This window comes from Chionomys nivalis, chromosome 17 (assembly GCF_950005125.1).
Source record: "Chionomys nivalis chromosome 17, mChiNiv1.1, whole genome shotgun sequence".
Classification (NCBI taxonomy): Eukaryota; Metazoa; Chordata; class Mammalia; order Rodentia; family Cricetidae; genus Chionomys; species Chionomys nivalis.
This window is the reverse complement of record NC_080102.1, coordinates 18938225-18961473: the sequence shown is the minus strand read 5'-3', so window position 1 is coordinate 18961473 and position 23249 is coordinate 18938225. Positions and strand designations below refer to the sequence as shown.

Genomic DNA, 23249 nt, shown 5'->3' with positions numbered 1-23249 from the left:
AGAACTGCTCTTGGAATGTGCTTCTGTGCCCCTCCCAGGTGTGGCCAACAGTTTACTGTAGATCATTTATTATAGCTGGCTCATTAGTTTATACGTCTCTATGGAAAAACATGTTTTGCCACATGCAGCTTGTCCTTGTGATTGTATACAGCTTGAGCTCATGAAAACTTTACGTGTGATTCTTAATCCGCAGAGTACAAACTGTCTGATGCTCTGAATAAAGCTGGCTATTGCATGAGACTTCTGTCCACCTCCCAGGTTCAGAGCATCAATTAGAATGGTAAGCAATGTGAAAGGGGAAGAAGATGAGGAGCTGTTGAAGTGTGTCACTGCAGGTGGGTTCACCAGGATGCTCCTCCCGTCCACTTCTCCAGCACTGTGACTGCAACCGCGCTCCCTGCCATGAGCACAATGGACTAAGCCTCTGAAACTGTAAGCCAGCCCTCAATTAAATGTTTTCCTTTATAAGAGCTGCTGTGCTCATGGTGTCTCTTCACAGCAAATGGAACAGTGACCAAGACAGAAGTTATTTTTTCCAAAAGAACTATTTAAACTGTTAAAACATTTAAGCTATTTAAACATACAAATATTAAATAAAACAAGCTTAAGTCTCTGACACATTTAACACAACTTACCCATACATAACTTTCCAGATATGTGAATTAGTACAAATTAGAGTGACAATCTTGAAGTTTCATACTTAAAAAGTACTTACGCTTTTAGAAACATGGTTGTTATTGGAATATATATATGCACTCTGATTACTCTCTACTCATACCTTCCTCCCTATCACTCTTATCTCCTTTCCATCTTTATCAATCCTCTCTCAATCCCTACCTGTTCCTTTCCCAATTTCATGACTTTGGTGACTCATTAGTTTACCTAAGGCCATCTGTGTAACCACTGAATTGTAACTAAACGCTGGAGCCTGGAGGCCCACCAGTTGGTACACAACGAAGGCAATGTTTCCCTCTCCCTGAATCTATCAGCAGTCAACAGTCCAACAGTGAAGGGTGGGACCCTCTCTGCTCCTCTTCCATTTATGCTTGACTGTTGATGGGTTCATCCTTTTACAAAAACAGTGCAGATATCTAAAATGATCTGCCATCAATTGTGATTACAATGGCTGCCTTGCCCAAAAGATGATATTTTATATTCAGTTCTCTTCTTCAACATTCCTTGACCCTTCAGAGCTATAAATTTGGTTACTATAAATCTGATCAAAAACCACGGCAGAAGAAAGTACAGGTCTCAGAGAAGAGTGACTACTGCTTAGCAAACAGGCAGTGTCAAGATGCTCTTATACCCACAGACATATGCTGCACCCAGCCTTAAAATCGCAGAAGTTTCTCTTCCCAGAAATAGTAGTGCATGCCAAAATTTGTGGGTGCAGAGAATAAGTATCAGACGGGTCTCAGCCCCAAACTAGTATTTATACTTTTATTTTTACATGCTATTTTAGAGAATGGTTGTTGACATTATCAGTTGAACACTCTTTTACTTTATAAGTCAACTAATTTATCTGCTGGCTAACTTTGTTTTCCTAAGTTTAAAAAAAGAGGACTTTATGAGTATCTCTCTTCCAAACCACCCTTTGTGACAACTGGGCTCAGCGACTCTTTCCTTCATTGCCTCAGGAGCCACTCCCTATAGCTAGAGCTGCCATGAAGGTAAAAACCTGCCTACCATCTCTGAAAAGCAAAACAATATATTAAATATATATATATATATATATATATATATATATATATATATATATTAAAACAACATATAAGATAGACAAAAAAAAATTAGAAAGTCACCAGAATTCTAACATAAGTTAGCTGGAGTAGGTGTGGCCTTGTTGGAAGAAGTATGTCACTGTGGGGGTGGGCTTTGAAGTCTCCTATGCTCAAGCTATACCCATTGAGTCAGACCACTTCCTGTTACCCGCATATAAAGATGTAGAACTCTCAGTTGTCTTCCCCAGCACCATGTCTACCTGCATGTTGCCATGTCCCACCATGACGATAATGGACTGAACCTCTGAACAGTAAGCCACCCAATTAAATAAATGTTTTCCTTTGGAAAAGTTGCTATGGTCATGGTGTCTCTTCACAGTAATTGAAATCCTAAGACAATGTTTGGATTAACAAAGATTCAAGCTAGAGAAACAGAGACGGCAGCCTAAAAACTAAGATGGAGAAGATGACCCCTTACCTCTCTTTTCTGCAAAGGCCATGTGTTGCTATTTTCTGACAAACTTTTCGGTTTAATTCAGAACTGAACAACGGAATCCCAAAACACAGCTCAAGAGGAACCCAATCTGCTTCAGCTGTGATTCCTAAAAACAACACAGACTGAAAATTATATACTTACATATCCTGTATGAGCAGCAAGGTCTTCTAAACTGAGCCTCCTAGAGCCCTCCTACCCTCGTGGCACCCACTAGTGAATTCGACCAGGGATGGACTTAAACAGGGTCATCAATCTCAAAGTGGAAGAGAATGTCTTTTGATTATGTACATATGTCTGGGGAAAAGATACATAGCTTTTCATTAAATGTTCCAGATAATCATTTGCTCAAAAGGGATATAAGAGGACAAGATGATAAAATGAATCTGAGTATTTATCATAAAAATAATAAAACTGCAGTCACTGTTCTCAGCTATAACTATTATATATTATTTCAATTATTCTAAATGTATGAACATGTTTCTTAGAAGTATCACATTAACACAAAACTCCACTAAAAATAATAAAACAACACACAAATAGTTTAGCAGAAAAGTTAAGCTCCAGAAAGACACCTAATAAAGTTGCAGAAGATTTTTAACATCTTACCAGAGTTTTGTTTTATTGCTGAATCTGTAGTAGCTTCCTCAATGACCATTTCAAATGACTCTGTACTCCCATTTACATCTGAACCAGAAGCCAAATCAGGTTCGCCTGATAATTTAAAGGATATAACACTGAGGATTCTAGTACTCAGCAGAAGTCAATACAAAGAGAACTCAAAGAAATGATGACAGAAAAATAAAAAAAAATCAATTATCAAACAATAAAAAAGTAAAATTAAAAGAAGAAAAAGAAAAATCTGTTAAGGGCAGTCCAAGACACAACAGCTCTCCACAGTGAGCCACATAATCTATATAGAGTTGCGACCAAATGTTATGTTACACAGATACCATTTACTCTTTATCCCTCCTCATTGAATGATTTTAAAAATGAAAAATAGGTTAAAAATATGATTCATCTTTGGCTTAAGCGGTAGACATCTAATAAACATCCAGAGAGAGTTTGTGAGTGTGAAAAGGATGTGACTGATACCCAGTGACACTCTTGATAGCCATCAATACTAAGTACCTTACCCAGTGCCGCTCTTGATAGCCACCAATACTAAGTATCTTACCCAGTGCCGCTCTTGATAGCCACCAATACTAAGTATCTTACCCAGTGCTGCTCTTGATAGCCACCAATACTAAGTATCTTACCCAGTGACACTCTTGATAGCCACCAATACTAAGTATCTTACCCAGTGCCGCTCTTGATAGCCACCAATACTAAGTATCTTACCCAGTGCTGCTCTTGATAGCCACCAATACTAAGTATCTTACCCAGTGACACTCTTGATAGCCACCAATACTAAGTATCTTACCCAGTGCCGCTCTTGATAGCTACCAATACTAAGTATCTTACCCAGTGCTGCTCTTGATAGCCACCAATACTAAGTATCTTACCCAGTGCCGCTCTTGATAGCCACCAATACTAAGTATCTTACCCAGTGCTGCTCTTGATAGCCATCAATACTAAGTATCTTACCAAATGTGTAAATTTTCCCAAGGGTAAAATCAACTATGACCTCAAAAATCCAAAGTCACAAAGCAGAACACAAGTTCAGACTTCTACTTCCTTTATCCCTAAAGCCATCATGCCCAGAAACACAGTCTAAATATCCTTCAAACTTCTTTTCTGAATCCCTCTATCCTTCAGCAATGAGATCCCTAGCGACCTCCTGTACTCATCTATTCACCAACAACTCCCCTCTTTCAGCTAAAAGGAACCACACTATTTTCTGCTTCCTAATTCCCTTAAAACAACAACAAAAACAAACAAACAACAACAACAACAACAACAAAAACAGCAATCACCTTTTGACTAACTTCTCACTTTTCAAAGTTCAGTTCAAACTCTGCCTTCTTTAAGATGCATTCCCCACGGCTCGAGGTTGAGATAGCCTTCTCTGTCTCCCATGTGTACGCCAAGCAGTCCCACCCTCTCAGCTTTTAACTATGCAATACAGGCAGATTCATTAATTTTCCCTAGTCAGGGTTTACTCTTTGAACTAAAATTAAACTTAAAAAATCAAATGATTTCAGAACTTAAAACAGTTAATTGCTGTTTAAACATCTGTGGAATAAATGACTTTAAAAACTGAACTGTAGTACACCCACCCGAAACTCTAAAGGAGACACTGGCTGACCACTAACCACACTTCCTTGGGATTTTAAACTGAAAGAATCACGAATATAGTCAACCAGTGACAGTCACTTGATACTTCCAGGGTCGGTGATGAGAGCTGGCACCATGGCAAAGCTATACACACACCACCATCCAGAGCAGAAACAACTGCTAGCAAGAGCTGATCTGCTATGGACATGCAGGACGATCTAGAGACAGAAGAAGGAAGAAAAACTACACGGGAAATAGTTGCAATGTGTGCTTATCAAGATTCAGACTCAACTGAGAACTGAAAAAGAAGAGGGGCTGAAGAGAAAGGTAAGTAAACCCAGGTACATAGTCCCAAGAAAAATGCCAGCTACTAGGATCTGACCTGGGTTAGAGTCCCAGCACCTACATAGACTCATAATTGCCTTCAACTCTGATTCCACAGGAACCGACATTCTCTTCTAGCTTCCCCCAGCTATAGTGCACGCACACACACACACGCACACGTAACTTGTTTTCAAAAACATAGGAGACAGAAATGAATATAAGAGTCATTTCCAAAGTTTAATTTGTGGAATCTGTAAATTATTAAGCCTATTTTGGAAATGTTTTAAAATCATCACTTCCTAAAGCTAAGTTGATTCGATGTCTATGAATATAGAGGCAACGGTAAAAGGCTGAGCCAACAACCTTTCTGTATCCCACACAAGGTCATGTTCTTATCTCCTTATGAAAACTATTAAGTAACTCAACATTTCCACAGGTTTGCTGTGGTTTACACATAAAGACCGTGCTAAACTCAAACCCAGTTGTTTTATCCAGAGACCCAAACAGTGACTGACCTCTCTCATCAGAAGCGTCACTGAGCTTTCTACTTGTGAGCTGGCTAGAAGCATTCAACATGGTGACATAGCCACAGAAATGTTGTAAGTCCACTTTGTTCCTCAAAATCTGCAGTGCTTTATGAACACCCATACTGGCACGGGTAAACTCTAGGAACAAACCAATAGCAATACATTAATGAAGCTTTATCATACAACATAACACCAAAAAACTAATGCATATTTTACTATTTTTGAACTATTTTTTAAACATTAAATAAGACCAATTCCAATGAAGAAACATAAGATAGCTGTTTTCTGTAAACATTTCATCAAGATGCCACACAAGCTCCCACTAATCAGTTCTTGAGCTTTTGTAAAACAAAAGATCTTAATGTCAGTGTCTGGCATCTTCAAAACTAAAATTTTGTCCTTAGAATTTAGAGAACTGGAGGACTAGAGAACAAGGTCATCTATGCATGTGCGCGCGCGCGCGCACACACACACACACATAGAACCACGTGCACACAGCATAAACTTTGCCTCGAGTACTCTGAAAAGAATGTGTGTTAAACTCTCCAAGCATAAATTGTACCTGGTAGCTTGTCTTCTCTCCCAGTCTCTAAATAAACCAACAATAAAAGAAAACGACTAAAAGGTTCCACATATAGAAAATCTTCCCCTAGAAAATTATGTGCTTACTCTCTTCATCTCTAAGGCACATGGGCCTTTCAAAGATTCTAACTGACTAACAGTTCATTGGCAGAAACTCACACAACTGAAAACTACCTTCTGCCAACTCTTTAAAGGCAAAGTGGTAAAAACACAGAATTTAAAAACTTTAAGAACACACTTCCTGTCAGTTTCCAATTATTGTCAGGAATAATGATAAAGTCAAACGGATAGAAATCAAAAGGTACCTCCTTGCAGCTCTGCTTCATCAAATGGAAACGGTATATGGACAATTTCTCCTACCCCATGCAAACCATGTCCCTACAAACAGAAAGAAATGCACGTGGAAAGGTGTATGAGAAACCAACATTTCTAATAACTGAAGACAATAAATAAAGTTGTGCCACATCATGGCACATTCTACAATGATATTTTATTGAGATGCCTTTGGCAATCTTGTATTTTTCACTTCTTGGACCGTATTTTTCAAACAGAATATGAAAAGAAAAAGGAATAAGAAGGCTAACTAACAGGCAAACCAGACAGGCCTGAGCCAAGTGAGAACTGAAGTGCATGCTCATAGCTCAGCCACAGTTCTGAGGAAAACAGGAAGACAAAGACTCTAAGTGGGATACAAAACTCAAACTCCTACAAGGAAAGGATAGGCTTCCAGAGACACTTGCTAATAATTACATATACCAGAGCAACCAAAATGCCTCACAACAGAGGACTGGTTAAAATTATGGTATATATTTTCAGTTCAGCTGCAAAAAGGAAAGGAGAACTCCCTACAATCTCAACTGGATCTCAAATCACCAAACAAAGAAGTACAGGGAACATCTAGCTTGCATCCGCGCATCGGATACAGCTGAAGATAAAGGAATCATCTTATCTGAAAGAAGAGATCTGGAAAGTAGGTAGAGAGGATGAAAAGGAAAGCGACTTTTCTCTGTGCATCTTTACTGCTTTATCACTGAAGTGTAAGTGACTTAAAACATTTAAAACTCATTTCCTCTGTTGGGGTACAGTCCCCTCATCTCCAGAACCAGAAATGAGTTACTTCTTTCTGAGTTCTTGGCTAATGGAGTCCCACAGATCCCAAAATATAACAAGTTACCACCAATGCTCTTGGTTACCCTCTAGAAACTGACATGAGACCTATTGCTGAAGATACTACTTACTTAAATCATAGAGCACTGAAAACCCAAGTGGGTACAGACCCAGAAGTTTCATCTCTACTGGAAAGGGCTACACACCAAAACACCCTCACCCAGATGTGAATACTGTGGGTTACAGTAATGACTTGCCCACTGGTCCAATAGTGTCACAAATGTTAGGGCATAACCAACCATTTTCTGATTGGGTTTAAGTCCTGCTTCATGAAATGGAACCTATACTTGGCACTGTGAATGTGGTCAAGAGGCCAAGGTCACAGACTTTGGGAGAGAACTATCACTCTGCTAAATGATTAATAGTAACAAAACAACTCCTTTGACTTTAATGCATATCCATACAAATCAGTGCATCTCCCAACCCTCAGAAACAACTTCTTCACAGCAGTAACACGGAGACTCTAAACCAGCCAATGTGAGAGAATAAAGACTTTGGATGCTCAGCCCTAAGTGGGACACACATATTACACACCTCCCTTCAGAGATCTATGTGGAAAGGGGGTTGGGAAGAGCCAGAGGTGGTGAATGACTTCAAGGAAACAGTGTTTTCCTTACACAACAGGGCAGTGCAGATATAAAAACACAGCAACTGTTACAGCATGCAAGAAACCTAATCAAATTCAAGGAAGACAAAAATCCTAGCATGAAGTCCCACCCCTAGGTGAAGGGCAGTTGGCATTTGCTGCTGCTAAGGGGGAGAGAGTTAGCTTAATGGTGTGACACAGACCATACTCCAGAGCAGGCCCCATGCCTGGGAGTAGTCAGCAACACAGCTGAACTCGGTGGGTTCAGGAGAGAGCGAGAATGAATATGAAGTGGGTGGGTAGGGAGGCGGGGTGGATTAGGAGGAGGTGCGGGTGGAGATGAATCTCTTCAAATTTATGAGATTCTCAAAGAATAAAAATATTATTTAAAAATGCATTCCCTCACATTACAAATTATTCATCTATCACATTCAATTAATTATTTGTTTCAAAATTTTGTCTTGAGTTCCCAAAGTTTAAAGTGGCATAAGAACAATAAACATGAAAATTTTAATTTTATATTAACATATATCCAGCATTATTATAATGGAGAATTTAAGTAAATATTTGGGACATATACATTTTTTTACCCTCAAAGGAGACCTATTATTTAAACTAAAGAAATACTGATGTAGTTGAGCGTGGTGACACAACATAAAGTCACCTTGGAAAAGAAACCTCAAGTGAAGGACGGCCTCCACCAAACTGGGGCATTATCTTGACTGCTAACTGATGTAGGCGGGCCCGGCCCACTGTGTAAGAAAGCTTGCTGAGCACAGACAGTGAGCAAGTCAGTACTCAGTGTTTCCCTATGGTTCCTGCTTTTGTTCTTGCCCTGACTTTCCTCAATGATGGGCTGTGACCTGGAAGTGTAACCCAAATAAACCCTTGCTTCCCCCAAGTTGCTTTTGGTCAGTGTGTTTAATCACAGCAACAGAAAAGCAACTAAAACAGATGCAGACACCTGTGATCCCAGATTTGGGAGGCAGAGAAAATAGGTGCACATCAAGTTAAAAAGGCCACCCCAGGCTATGTAAGTGAGACCCTGTCAAAATGGCACACAAAGGAAGAGTGAAGAAAAGGAAGTGGGAGGGAGAGGGAAAGTCTACAGAGAGGAAGGGGATAGGGCTGGTACATCCAAGAAATCACACTCCCTATGCAAGCACACTAACTATGAAAGCACACTCATTTAGACAGTTTATAATGTGATTCTGACAGACGTCTCATCTATTCCACAGATATTTATGATTTAACTCAAAACTATAGAGTTGTAAATAAAACTGTAGTTTTATTAAAAATCTTAATTGTAGTATTTTTCAAAATTCAACAAGGGAAATTTTTCTGTAAAGGAGGTGTTCTTTTCTAGCAAGAGCAAAATTTGTGAAGACACTTTACCGGCAAGTGGTTTACCTATAGCAACAGTTTCTATCACCAGTCTGACAGGACCAAGGAGACGACCTTGGGAGCACATCAGTGAGGTTAACTGGGATGGGAAGCCACGCCCCATGAGAACAAGCACTCACCTCCCACTAGGGGTAGTGGGTGGTGTGATCAACCTCCTGCCCCTGTTACCACAGCTCCCTGCAGCACACTTCCCTTCAAGCTGTGAGCTACACCAAACCTTTTCAGGTTGCTTTGGCCTGGTACTTCATTGCAGCAAAGAGGAAAGTAACTAACAAACCCATCTTTTCCTATTCATATTCTATGATACCAAAACAACAACAGCAAAATATCTATTATTTGCCCTGACTTATTAAATATTACATGTATAATGGACCTTGGCAATCATGCTTACTTCATAGATAAGGAAAACAACACTCAAAGAAGTGAGTGGTAAGTCACAACGGTAACAAAAGAGGAAGGGAAGCAATGCTCACAGCTGCCTCACCTCATCACCACCAAACATGACATCCTCACAGCCTGCCCTGTGTCAGGCACAGTGCAAAGCACTTTATGCCAATTATCCATCTCAGGCAATTTCTTCAACAACCTGAGAAAGACAGGGGTTTCTATCACCTCCAACTGACTGACAGCTACATATCGGAATTCAAAGAGGTCATTTACCTTGCTCGAGACAGCAATCAGCAGTGGAACCGAGATGTGACTTTGGACAGTCTCACTTAAGTCCGTGTCCAGCACATCCCACCATTTGTCACCTCCTCTCACCATCCCTACCACACATTTTCCCTAATTTTATGTTCTCAAGGATTCATCTACCACCCATACGCTGAGGCTAAGAGGTCAGTCATCTCTCTCCTGCAGCCTCTTATTTGAATTTCAGAATATTTTCAATGACCTGATCCCCAACATGTCCAAAATCCAGCACATCATGGGCCAGATATATAAAATGTACAGAAGAAGCTATGCAAATGCAAAGACAGTAATGTTATTTAGGTTTAGGAAGAATGGGGGACAGGGGTTAGAGTGAAAAACAGATGAACAGAACAGGGTTCATTTCTGAGTGGATAAAAATACTCTAAAATTGAGTTGACAGCTATACAAATCTGCAAATAAACTAAAATCCACTGAACTGTACAATTTAAACTGCTTAATTATACCATGTGAAATACATATCAATAAAGTACTTTTTAAAAAACAAAAGATTGTTGTAGAACAATGAAGCTTCAATTAAAGTGTGGGTTCAAATTCACTGTCCACTTTGCTCTACTACCTACACAAAAATGGTCCTGCACACGAGTCCTTGCAACTCAACTTTGAAGTAAATGTCATCTAACTACAATTTAGCTGCACACGGACTGTGTGATATAAGTGATAAAAACCTAAATTTACTTTGCTGCAAACGAGACAAAACATACCTGAATTAGCACTGCAGAATGTGTTAAAGCATCATTCAGCATCGTGAGCACGTTTGATGTAGGAACTACCCCAGGATCATGGCCCCAAGAAGTTATAAGTAACCGATCATAACCCTATAACATAAGAAATGGCACTTTAAAAGAAGGGGAAAATTAAGAAAGTGACCTAATACTGCCCAGCAATTTCTATTTTCCCTTAACACAGCTCACAGTGCTTTCCCAACATGCATGAGGCCCTGGGTTCAATCCTCAACAGAACAGAATGGAACGCAAGAGGAGGAGAAAAACCTCACACACGTACCTGGAATATATCTGGCAGTTTCCGAAGTCTTGTACCTTTGGACAATAAGAGAGATGGTGGTCCTTGCCCAGTGACATGGTAAATATACAACTTAAACCAGACAGAACTCACTTCTGGGATAGCTGGTCCAATATGCTATAATCATAAAATAGGTAAGATAAAGCTATAATACTTATCTAAAGAGTCAAATTTCAAAAATGACCAAGTATAATCTTTTAAGTAGCAAATGCTTCATACATATTTTAATGATAATTTTCTTATGAAGATAAACACTAATTAACCCAGTAAAATAGATTTTTCTTCATACTGGGATTACGAAGACACACCGCTATCACTGCACTGTTGACAGACTGAACTTTGGAGTGGCCTGCCTCGGACTGAGGCCAGGCGTCATCCCTCCAGCCACAGCACCTTAGTGAAGTTCCTTGCACTCTGAAAGTACCTCACTTGCTCCATCTACAAAAGGCACAAGAGAATAGCCACCACATGAAGATACTGTGCAGCTGCTTAAAATAGTGCCTGGTAAATAAGCTCCACATTACATTAGTAGTCCTCATCACCAACCACATGGTGTTTTCAGAAGCAGGATGATGTCCCCTCCATCCATTTTCCCATTTGTGCCAACAGTTCACAGATTTCTACTGTGTGAACACACTGAGTTAATAGAAGGGAGTGTAAAGAATTATATAAAAGGTTGGTTAAAAGCAAATCCAGGACCATTGTTGTTAACACAAGAACAAAATTTTGGCATGGAGTGAATGATCTGAGGAAGCTAGAGCACACAGGTACCAAAAACAAATTTGGTACCAAAACTTCTTCCTCCCTTCTCTATCACCGAGCCCCGCCCATTGAGGAATCCAGGCAGGAGGGACTACTGCACAGTAGCATGACCTCCACTCTCTGAAAATGTTACAGGTACATCTTCCTTGCTGAGTATATAAAGACACACATCTTCAAAAGCAAAGACCAGTAGCCATTCTGACGAGTTCTATGGTTAACTACAAAGTTTTAGCTTGCAAGGTCTGTCTTTTCTTCTCAGCTAACTTAAGCATCACAGCTCTATTATTCTGAAATAGCTGATTATTTTCCTAATTAAATTCATGCAACCTTTCTGGAGCATTCAAAATGTTCTCTTAAAATACTTCACATGGATACATTTTTAATCTAATGTGTCACAAGTCAATTAGTGATACACAAGCTAAATCTACCAATTACACTTCACAACTTGACTATGGCAGCATCTTACAACAGAAAACTGACCTGTTTCCTCATAAAATAATGACATTCCCATCTGGGTCCTCAAGTGACTCATTACCTGAGGGGTGCAGCTGCTGACTGGCCGGATCTCATTGGTAAGAGGAGCCATGGAAACAAGCAGTGAGTAATTTTTGTTTAGAACTCTGCTGCAAGTCGCTGGGTCCAAACCAAGAAGGCTTTCGCAGCGTAAGAGATCCAGGGGAAAACCTAAGTTACAGTTAAGCACACAGGGAATAAAGATTTGACCATGTGAAACAAAAATGTTGAAGATAAACTGCTGATCACTACTGTAAGACTTGTTTTTTTCCTTTTTATTGAAAATAGATTATTTCCTCACATAGTATTAGTGCCCACTCCTTCTATTCCTCCCAGTTTCTCCCCAAATCTCCCATTTACATCCACCCCCTTTCTGTCTCTCAGTAGCAAAGAATGGGCTTCTAAGAGATAATAATAAAACATAACAAAATAAAATATAATAAGATAAAACAAAATCTATCACATCAGAATTGAACAAGACAAAAAGAACAAAAAGAGTCCAAGAAAAGGCATAAGAATCAAAGACTCATCCAGGTGGTGGTGGCGCACGCTTTTAATCCCAGCACTCAGGAGGCAAAGGTAGATGGATCTCTGTGAGTTCAAGGCCAGCCTGGTCTACAAGAGCTAGGTCCAGGACAGGCTCCAAAACTACAGAGAAACCCTGTCTCAAGAAAACAAAAGAGCATTAAAGACCCACTCATTTGCACACTCGAAATCCCATAAAAACACTAAAACTGCAAGCCATGATATTTATACAGAAGACCTGGCATAGACTTCTGCAGGCCCTGTGCATGCTGCTTCAATACTTACAATTTTTTAAAGGTACAATAACTACCCTAAAGTATCAAGTTTCTAACAAAACCACCAAGACATTTTTAAGATTTAAAGCTAGAGTTTTTGGTCTAGAAAGATGGCTGTCTTCTAGTGGAGCAGGAACCGTGCTGTTCATTCCAGTCCCACCCCAAGTACTCTGCAGTTTATTCTGAGAGCCAAAGTGCCAAGGAACGCTGGATCTTCTCTCCCCCAGACTGCAATCTCTAGAGCCGTGGTTCTCAACCCTTTCACAGGACTGCCTACGACCATCAGAAAACACAGATATTTACTAACAGTAGCAAAACTACAGTCATGAAGTAGCTGTGAAAATGATATTCTGGGGGGTCACCACGAGAGAAATTGATTACAGGGCTGCAGCCTTAGGAAGGTTGAGAACCGCCGCTCTAGACAGACTCACAGCTCGGGTCTGATCCTAGCATGGAGTAAAGCATCCCCCAGTTAGAAACTTGTGGCTTAAATTGCTGGTCCATAAAGCAAGGGCTCAGCATACATCTTAAGCAACCACTGCCTGTAGTCCTCTGGAAAACAACACACCCTTTGCTCTCTAGGGCTAGAAGACAGCTATGTAGGTAATGAACAGTACCTGCTGCATAAGCCTGACTACCTGAGTCTGACCCCAAAGCCTACAAAGGAGGACAGAACTGACTCATGAAAAAGTTGTCTTCTGACAGACACACTTAAAAAAAAATCCTACTGCTCTCTGAAGGACAAATTTTAAGAGTGAAACTAACTTCAGAGGCTCAGTGAGTCACTTCCCCCTTCAAATAAGAATGCTTCTAAAGAAGTGCAGAGCCTACTGAAAGTACAAAGATGCTCCAAGCATAGCTAGTATCAGGACCCTGGTCTCTCACACACTGGAAAGATTTTTTTAAATAGTTTTTTTGTTCATATAATATGTTCTGAATACAGTTTGCTCTCAACTCTCTACCCACCCAAATCTACATCCTTTCTTTCGTATGTAAACAGGCATCTTAAAATAATAATAAAATAAGATAAAAACTGGAATAGGACAAAACAAACTAAAAGAAGAAAAAGCACAAGAAACATATAGACACAAAGAAATACGTTCACACACACAGAAATCCCGTAACAATGTAACACTGGAAACCATAATATATACGCAGAAGACTTGTAAGAGAAAAAAAATATAAAAATAACATCCAGACAAAGCATTATGAGCTGAGGAAGCTTCAAAAAACACTGAGCTTGCTTTGTGTCAGTCAACTAGTGAAGTTTAAAGTCCAACAGCTTCTTGAATGAACACTAAGTCCAAGCAGATTCAAATACAACAGGTCAGTAATTAGAAGAAAGCAAAAAGAGGACAGAGACGGCACGAGGGCACCAGAGAGCAAGTCCCAGCTACAGTCCTATCTGCTAGCCACAAAACGTCTGAAACATGCTGACGAGATGAGGAGCACAGTCTGCTAACATCTGGGAAAGATGTTCATGGTTGCGTCGTCACAATCAAGTTGATTTTCATACCGTAACTGGGCTGGTCTGGCTGAGAAGTCGGAGCAACCAGATCTTTATTATGACGCAGAAAGAGGATTGTGTTCCTCAGAGTAAGCGCATGATCAAAGTATCTTTGTGCTTCTCCTTCACCAGTACTCTGAACCTAAGCCAAGAGAAAATAGAATTTTTATAAAAATACCACTCTCATGCCATCTACCCTAATAATCATGTAACATGTGTATAAAGATACTACAAAAACAAAACAAAAATCCCAAACAAAAAGTAATTAAACTTGCCCAGGAAATACTGAAACAAATCACCTTAACCAATTTTGCCTAAGTTTCAAGGATAGTTTGAACATAACTGGCTCCCCCATAATCTCACAGGGAGTGGCACTATTGGAGGTGTGACTTTTTGAAGGAAGCGTTTCACTGTGGGGGTGGGGGCTTTGAGGTTTCTTATGCTCGGGATACTGTCCAGTATCTCAGGCGACTGCCTGTTGCCTCAGCTACTCCTCCAGCAGCACCACATCTGCCTGCATGCCTCTATGCTCCCTGCCATGATGATACAGGACTGGACCTCTGAACTGCAAATAGTCCCCCCAATTAAATATTTTCCTTGTAAGAGTTGCCATGGTCACAGTGTCTCTTCACTGCAACAGAAAACCTAACTAAGACAGTTCCTCACATAGTTCATCAATGAAGGTAATGGGAAGGATGCTAAGGACAACAATTTTAACAATTAAATACACTGCTAAACAGTACATTTATAATCTCTACATCTCCTGTACGATTCAAAGAGGGAAAAGTTCTAAAAGCTAGTAAAAAAAACTATGACAAAGAAATTATAAAATCACTACAAATTCTATAAATAGAACAATTAATATACAAAATGCTTAACTAAATCATAAAAACCTACCAAAACTGTTAGCCAAGGAACGGCCTGATAACACATCATGCAAAGAACAGAGGAAAGAATAAAACATTCAGTGAAAAGAAGAACCAACAAAACACGTGAGGCTGGGCTTACCAGCAGGGAAATGGGGGTTAAAAGCAAATACAGCTGATGTCTTCAAGACACTAACAGGGACAGTGACAGCAGACACAGATTATGATACTCAGGGACACTGCTCCATATTGAAAACAACAGGAACAAAGCTTAAATAAAACTGCCTCAGAGCTTACTTACCTCAGTCATACCAAATTTAAAAAAAATGAAAGATTAGAAAAAAATAAAGATATTACACATATTAAGATATCTGCTGTGGGACAATGGTCTTGTACCTGTCACTAGTATTGTTTTAATAAAACACTGAAGTATAGGTGGGGCAACAAGAACAGGAGAATTCTGGGAAGAAGACTCAGTCTGCAGTTGTCACCCAGACACAGAGGAAGCAAGAAGAGCGTGCCTCACTGATAAAAGGTACCAAGCCATGTGGCTAACACAGACAAGAATTATGAGTTAATGTATGATGTAGGAGTTAATAAGGAGCCTGAGCTAATAGGGCAGGAAAGCTGCAGACATGCCACCCTAGTGCACTGACCTTCTCTAGCTCTATAAGGAAGCTGTCCAGAGACTCATCCGAGAGTTTGCCTACTTCAAACATGGTGACTGCGTGGCTTTTCAAGTTCTGCAAAAAGAAGCACAATAGTAAAGCTCTGGTTCTCCTTCCTTCTGTATGCTAGTAACATTTCTTATGCTTTCTGATCTATTTAAACTGAAAGAGACAACATGTGCAGCTGGTTCTTCCACCTACAACAGCAGTCCTCACTTGAAACTCTCACTGTTCGAATGAATCTAAGACACAGTTGGTTGCTTTCAGGAGAGCTCTGAACTTAAAGACAGTTTTTACAAAGGACTGAATTATTTTATATCTCATCTCTACTTTAAACATCATTATACTGAAACAAGCATTTGACTTACTGGTGAAAGATTTCCCATCATTAAAAATGCAGTAAGAGTGGAGTCAAATAAGAATGCAATACGCTTTGTATATCCAGTGGACAGACTCAAACTGCTTATACTGGCTGTGTCAGCTGGAAAAAAAAAATCAGAATACAAATCAAGGCAATGAATGCTTTGTTTTGCTTATCATCTAAAATAAGTTTTTTGCTTCAGGTTTATCTGATAGCCAAATAAACTTAATTAAATATATATTTTAGTCTTAAGACATTCAAGTTTTTTTTTTTCTTTCTTTTTTTTTTTTTGAGTAAATGTGGTTTATTTGGGAAACAATCCCTGACAACACAGGCAGTGTTCTCAGTAGAATAGTTTGTCAATTTTCTAACTTTCTTTAACATGTAGGGGGACTGGCAGACCACTGAACCCAGGCATCTCACAAAGTAGGTGGGTTCCCTTGGGGTAACCTTTATCTGATCAAAAATTCTCACATTAGCAGTGAGGACTTGGGTGTCACCCCAAATCTACGTAGCACAAACTGGCCTTGAATTCCAATCCTCCTGGATCCAGCTTCCCAGTACTATGACTACAGGTATGTACTAACATCTGATGAGGGGAAATTATTTTAATTTTAAAAGTCATTTAAATTTGTGTTAATGTCCTAGTTAGTCAACTTGACACAACCAGAATCATTGGGAAAAGAGAAACCTCAATTGAGAAACTGTCTCCATTAGACTGACAAGTCTGGAGGCTTATTTTCTTGATTAATGACTGATGTGGGAGGATTCACCCTACTAAGGCAGGTGCTTCAGGGAAGACTAAGAAAGGTAACTGAACATAAGCCTGAGGAATAAACCAGTAAGCAGCATTCCTCCATGGTCTCTGCTTGAATTCGTCAGCAGATTTCTGCTTGAGTTCCTGTCTTCACTTGTTATAGAATATTAATTTAAGATGTGTTACATTTGTTTATGCTATGGAACAATTGTTTTAATGATAAAAAGATGTGTTGCTCTTTTATGTTGAATCTATTTAACTCTGTGAAGCTGTGTTTACTGTGCCTGTCTAAAACACCTGATTGATCTGAAAAAGAGCTGAACAGCCAATAACACGGCAGGAGAAAGGACAGGTGGAGCTGGCAGGCAGAGAGAATAAATAAAGGAGAAATCTGGGAAGAAAGGAGAAGAGAGAGGAGGACATCAGGGGTCAGCTACCCAGCTACACAGCAAGGCACAAAGTAAGAAGTAAAGAAAGATATGCAGAAATAGAGAAAAGTAAAAGTCCAGAGGCAAAAGATAGAAAAATTTAAGCTAAGAAAAGCTTGCTAGAAACACACCATGCTAAGGCCAGGCATTTATAAAAAAGAATAAGCCTCTGTGTGTATTTAATAAAACAATCAACTACATTGGATTTCCTTCTTGATGAATTATAAGTTGTAAGTGGAAATAAAGCCTTTCCCTCCTCGAATTGCTTTTAATCATGGTATATACTTTATCACAATAACAGAAGAGCAAACTAGTACAGCTAATTTTAATTCCTTGAAAACAAGGAATTAAAATTCTTGACGATAGCCAAATCAATAAGTGTGAGTCTTGGGTAACAAGCAAAACAGAAAAAAAGCTACCCCAGGTTCCCTTTACCCTCAACTTTAGAGCCTGTGTGCCTCCCTTTGGGCTTAGCCAGCACTTTTCCTTGCACTGAAACGGCCTTCCCTAACTGGCCAGTGAACTTGCAGTCACTCTAATCCATGGCCTCTTACTAAAGGTAAAGGAATTTTGGGGTTTTGTGGGGGTTTTATTTGTTGTGGGTTTGTTTTTCTGTTTTTTATTTTTTGTTGTTTCTTTGCAGCCCCAAACCCACAATTGCTTGTTTGGGGAGCTATGCTCACCTCCTCCCCCTTAACTTAATTTCTAGAAGGCAAGTGCCATATTCTTATTATCTTATCCCTTCAAGAGTTACATAGTGTTCCCAATATTGGTAAGGACTCAGACTACACACTAAATAAGAAATCTAGCACAGAGCTATAAAGGAGACAGAGCTGTGTCTGGAAAGATGGCAGACCTACAGATAAGCTCCAAGTTACACTGAGTTGCTGCTAACCTGGGTCTTCTTGACTATTTGTATCAGTGTCAGTAGCCGAAGAAGCTTCTTGCACAGGACTCCTACTTTCCCCGCCATCCCATGATAAAAGCATCTTTTGTGGGTCTAAAGTGCTCCTATTAATGAAGAATACATTCACTTTTAAAAAATCACACAAATGATCTCACATGAACATAGCTACTGAAGTTGGTCTTTATAACTATGAACAATCCACCAGAACAGAGGCCAATACACAAGTGTGAAGCTGAGATGAGCTCTCAAATTGCTTTGGACGCAGAGAGGAAGCTTTATAATTAGAGCTCAAGCATAGGCTTCAGGGAATCTAAGCTCTCCTAACTTACACATTTTATAAAATATCCTATGTACTACTGTCTTAAACAAAGCGTTCTTGATTTTCATCAAATTATACAGAAGGTCCATCACACTGAGAAGACTGAGAGTCACCTCAATGGCATAGTGAATAAATAAATTTCCTGCACGCAAAAATTCTTTTCAAAAGGAAACTATCATATTGAATAAATGAATTACTTTAATCTGTTCACAGATGGAACATTCTTCCATGATGAATGAAGTTGATCCAGATTTATTACTTGTCCTTTCTTATGGGCAAAACCCAATCGACAATACATTGAAACAGCATTCTGAAAGGAATATAAGGAAAATTAGCATTAAAACAAACATCAGAATATCTGTATAAAAAAAATACACTGTAAGAGACTATGCCTCTGGTGTCATGCAAGCATTTTGTATCTTAGCTACAGAGCAGTCTGGCCAGGACCGCCATCCCTAAACCCTCTTCTAATGAGGACAGAGGTGCAGTGTGGCCACTGACCGGGCCGCCTCCTGCTGACCACATTAATGTGAGGACTCTATTCTACCTGGTGGAAAACAGACTCAGGGCTTCTCATCTCCCCTTTCTGCAACCATCTTTACCATGCAGATTTCCTCATGCAGCCAATAAGAATCAGTAATGTACCATGGTTAAAAAAAAAAAAATCATCTAGCAAAATCCACCCAGTACTCACACTATGAATAAAAGGTAGAAAATAACATACCTTCACCAGTGATAAGTCTATCTCAAGGACATTTGCAAGCTAGGAAACAAAACTGAAAATTACTGTTCCATTCTCAGAATTATCAGCATATCCTTTCAAAAATGTTTTTGCCACACTTACCTCTGCAACATTAGTGTGCTCATCTATTGACACAAATATCTTATAGAGTAGAGTTTCAAAATAATCACCTTGTACCCGATTCATTACAAAACCTTCCAGAGGAGGAACTGAAATAAATGAAACAGACTTTTCTCAGGCACTAGTTTTCATAAAACAAAAAATGTAACTCAAATGCCTACGCAAAGAGAGAAATCATTCAGACAGAACAGAGCTTTTCTGCACTTCTTCCGCTCCATAGCAACCTTTCCAAAGTTCCCAGGCAAGGCCACACACGCCATCTACACAGAGCTGTCCAAAGGGTTCACATGGAACTCTCAGAATTACTGAGGAAGGAAATGCTAGACAGTGCAAGCCTGGTGAAAAACACAGGGGAGCAGAGATAAGCCTACAAAAGGTTTGTGATGTATGTGCTTTTGATGCCTCACAGGCCAAGAAAGTGAGCAACAGAAGACTGTTCGAAAGAGTTTATACTCCTTGGAAACAGTGGAGTCTGCAGAAGTCACTAACATCTGCTCCTCCTCAGTGGCCAGAGGTCAATCCTTTCTTTAGCACACAAAACGGCCAACCATGGTAGAATGCTCACCCACTCAAGCTATCTCTCCTCATCTGACTTACCAGCAAGCTCTGCCTAGGTAACAGTCGAGGAGCACGCTTTTGTTCATTCACATCCTTCCATGTGTACACTTCCCCTCTAAAATACCCTGGGGAACGGCTGGCAAAATAGCTCACTGGGTGAAGGCACTTGGTGCCAAGCCCAACAACCCCTAAGTTTAATCACCCCCACAGCAGAAGAAAAAAATAAGAGTCCTGAAGGTTGCACTGTGACTTCCACAGCATGTACCTGCGGCACATGCACTCGCGGACATAAAATAAAATGTAAAAAAATAAAACCTCCTGGAAAAGTGGGGTGCATAGGGCACTAAATTATTCCCAACAATAAACACTAAAGGTTTCTTCTTAGAAATATTTCATCAATTCCCTATTTGACAACTTAATTCTTATCGTACAATACCACTGTGTGCAAGCATTTACTGGATGAATGTTTGCTTGGTGCTAATACCCGCCAAGTAGATTATATATACCATTTTGTCTTCTGGCCCTACAATTGTACAGTTTTATAATTATCCCTTGCTTGGAGATACCAAGGTCCAAGAAATTAGGAATTTCAATATATAATTTATATCTAGGATAACAGGATGAGACAACTCCTTATAGACATATAAATCCATTTCTAACGTGTATTACATTAAAATAAAAAGTACGAACCAGCCGGGCGGTGGTGGCGCATGCCTTTAATCCCAGCACTCGGGAGGCAGAGGCAGGCGGATCTCTGTGAGTTCGAGGCCAGCCTGGTCTACAAGAGCTAGTTCCAGGACAGGCACCAAAGCTACAGAGAAACCCTGTCTCGAAAAACCAAAAAAAAAAAAAAAAAAAAAAAAAAGTATGAACCAAAGCCCAGTTCTTAAACTATGGGTCAGAATCCAAGGTTGTATTTTTTTAAGATATTGGTCATCAAAAAAAAAAATGGAAGCATTATTTCATATCAAGTATAAAAGTATGTTCCAGACAGACTACAGATGTGACAAATTATTACGAATTTTTAGTGTGCATATATAATTTTTCGATATTATTTAAGAACTTCACTAAAGAATTACAGAAAAATACAGGCACTGAAGCATAAAATACACAAGTAGAAAAAAAGACTTTAAGAGCCAAAGAACAGGACATCGGCTGTGAGACAGTATCTTCTTTAAAAAAGAAAGACAGACAGACAGACAAGAGGGAGATGATCTGGGAAGACTTAAGGGGTGAATGTAATCAAGTAAAATTGTACAAAATTCCCTGAGAATAAAACAGTATTTTATTTTATTTTGGTATTTCGAGATAGGGTTTCTCTGTAGGTTTGGAACTAGCTCTGTAGACCAGCTGGTCTCGAACTCAAAGAGATCCACCTGTCTCTGCCTCCTGAGTGCTAGGATTAAAGGCGTGCGCCCCCACCTCCCGGCTGTAAAACAGTGTTTCTTTAAAGCGGAATAAATGTGTTGACACTGGAGTCTTCCACAATCACCCCTCTAAGAGTGTTCATTCCTCCGTACTTGACTGTCCACCACCCACGGTGCCAGATCTGTGTGGACCATCTGGAATGCCTCTTCTGAAATAGCTTGCAAATGTTTCATGCTGAATTTGATGGCTTCATCCAACTTTACCTTTGTGGGTTATTCCAAGAAAAGAACCAGACTAGAGAGGTGACATGCAAGCCGAGTCAAGCATCTGCCTGCACCAGCTAACTGCCAACTAGTGAGTGAAGCAGAGGAGAATACGCCGCTGCGGCGAAGAAGCCTTCCAGTCAACCCTCCTCGGCTCTCTCCAGTGAACTGAAGAGCTACTATACAGTCCAGTGTCATGGCACACAGGAGGCAGAGGCAGGAGCCAGCCTCAGCTGCATCCAAGTTCGAGGCTATGGCTATGTTAGAACCTCAAAACAAAAAGGTGCTAATGGAAGTCAGTGTTAAAACTGTAAAGTAAATATTAAATCGTCAGCAGTTAAAACAGACTGAACAAACAAATCCACTAATACAACTTCTGAGTGAATCTCAAGTCAAATCAACTTATCGGGTAAGAATAGGGACTAGAATAAACCTTGCACACATTTCCAACAGTGAGAAAAGTACGACCACCACTCTGTCTCCAAGGACTCATTTCCTTGGTAACAGTCTTCAAGTCCAAACCTTATTCCACTTGATAAATCACCAACTTCAAACCTAGATTAACTAAGCTAGTGTTCCATTTCTTTTTAACTGTCTCTCCAAGGTTCAACAGAATTCACAGAAGCATATGGTCTACAACACATTACTGGGCTGAGGATGAATCTCTTGACATGCTAACTCAAATAAAGATCAAGATGTGCCCCAGCCTGAAAAACAAGAGGAAGTATTTCTGGGATCAGCTCAATTACCATCTGTTTCTCCACAGCGAGTCATTCTCTGGAGTCTGACCCTTCACATTCTTTCTCACTAATATTAATCATAAACAGTGACAATAGCTGAATGACACTAGAAAACATACTTATTACAAACATCTAACTATAAGTTAGTACTTCCACAAAATTTTAAATTTTAAAAACAGTAATTTTTGGTGGCGCACGCCTTTAATCCCAGCACTCGGGAGGCAGAGGCAGGCGGATCTCTGTGAGTTCGAGACCAGCCTGGTCTACAAGAGCTAGTTCCAGGACAGGCTCCAAAGCCACAGAGAAACCCTGTCTAATTTTACTTGGGATTGTAGAAAATTTATTTTGAAGTTCTACTATTTTAATACTATATATATATATATAATATATATTATATATATATAAATGTGAGAAATAAGAACTTACAATAAAACCACAATGGGTTAAATTTAAAAATAAAAATCTTCTTCAAAAAGTCTAAATATCTAAAATTACAGAATGACTGTGTTAAACTTATTAGGTGATACATACCATTTGACTTCAAGCAGTCATTCAAAACAGAGTACAAAATGGCAGCCCAGACTTACCAGCTATACAACTGTCATCTGATATGGGCACATCCAGATAAATAAAGCCTTTGTTATACAAACCTACAAAAACAAAGCACCTTATTTTAGACGTGACACTATACAATAGCGTTTTGTTCTACAAGTCTGACTGCTGGCTTCCTATGTCTTAAACTGAACACTACATAAAGAAAAAGAAAACAGTATAAGAGGACTAACTAGATTTTCTAAATCTTGAATTCTTACATGGTT

General features: G+C 39.6%; 1 protein-coding gene across 1 annotated transcript in view; it reads right to left on the bottom strand.

Annotated features, from left to right (window-relative positions):
• Nucleotides 1–23249, bottom strand: part of Fam91a1 (family with sequence similarity 91 member A1) — a 40855-nt gene that overhangs the window by 5793 nt on the left and 11813 nt on the right. The window contains exons 8-22 of the mRNA XM_057792063.1: nt 23019–23081; nt 19485–19591; nt 19365–19403; nt 18838–18950; nt 18310–18425; nt 16237–16349; nt 15857–15943; nt 14344–14476; nt 12050–12198; nt 10735–10869; nt 10434–10547; nt 6170–6242; nt 5271–5420; nt 2824–2928; nt 2200–2323 (exon numbers count right to left, since the gene is read on the bottom strand). Coding sequence (XP_057648046.1) covers nt 2200–2323; nt 2824–2928; nt 5271–5420; nt 6170–6242; nt 10434–10547; nt 10735–10869; nt 12050–12198; nt 14344–14476; nt 15857–15943; nt 16237–16349; nt 18310–18425; nt 18838–18950; nt 19365–19403; nt 19485–19591; nt 23019–23081 — 1621 coding nt within the window. The remainder of the gene's footprint in view (nt 1–2199; nt 2324–2823; nt 2929–5270; nt 5421–6169; nt 6243–10433; nt 10548–10734; nt 10870–12049; nt 12199–14343; nt 14477–15856; nt 15944–16236; nt 16350–18309; nt 18426–18837; nt 18951–19364; nt 19404–19484; nt 19592–23018; nt 23082–23249) is intronic.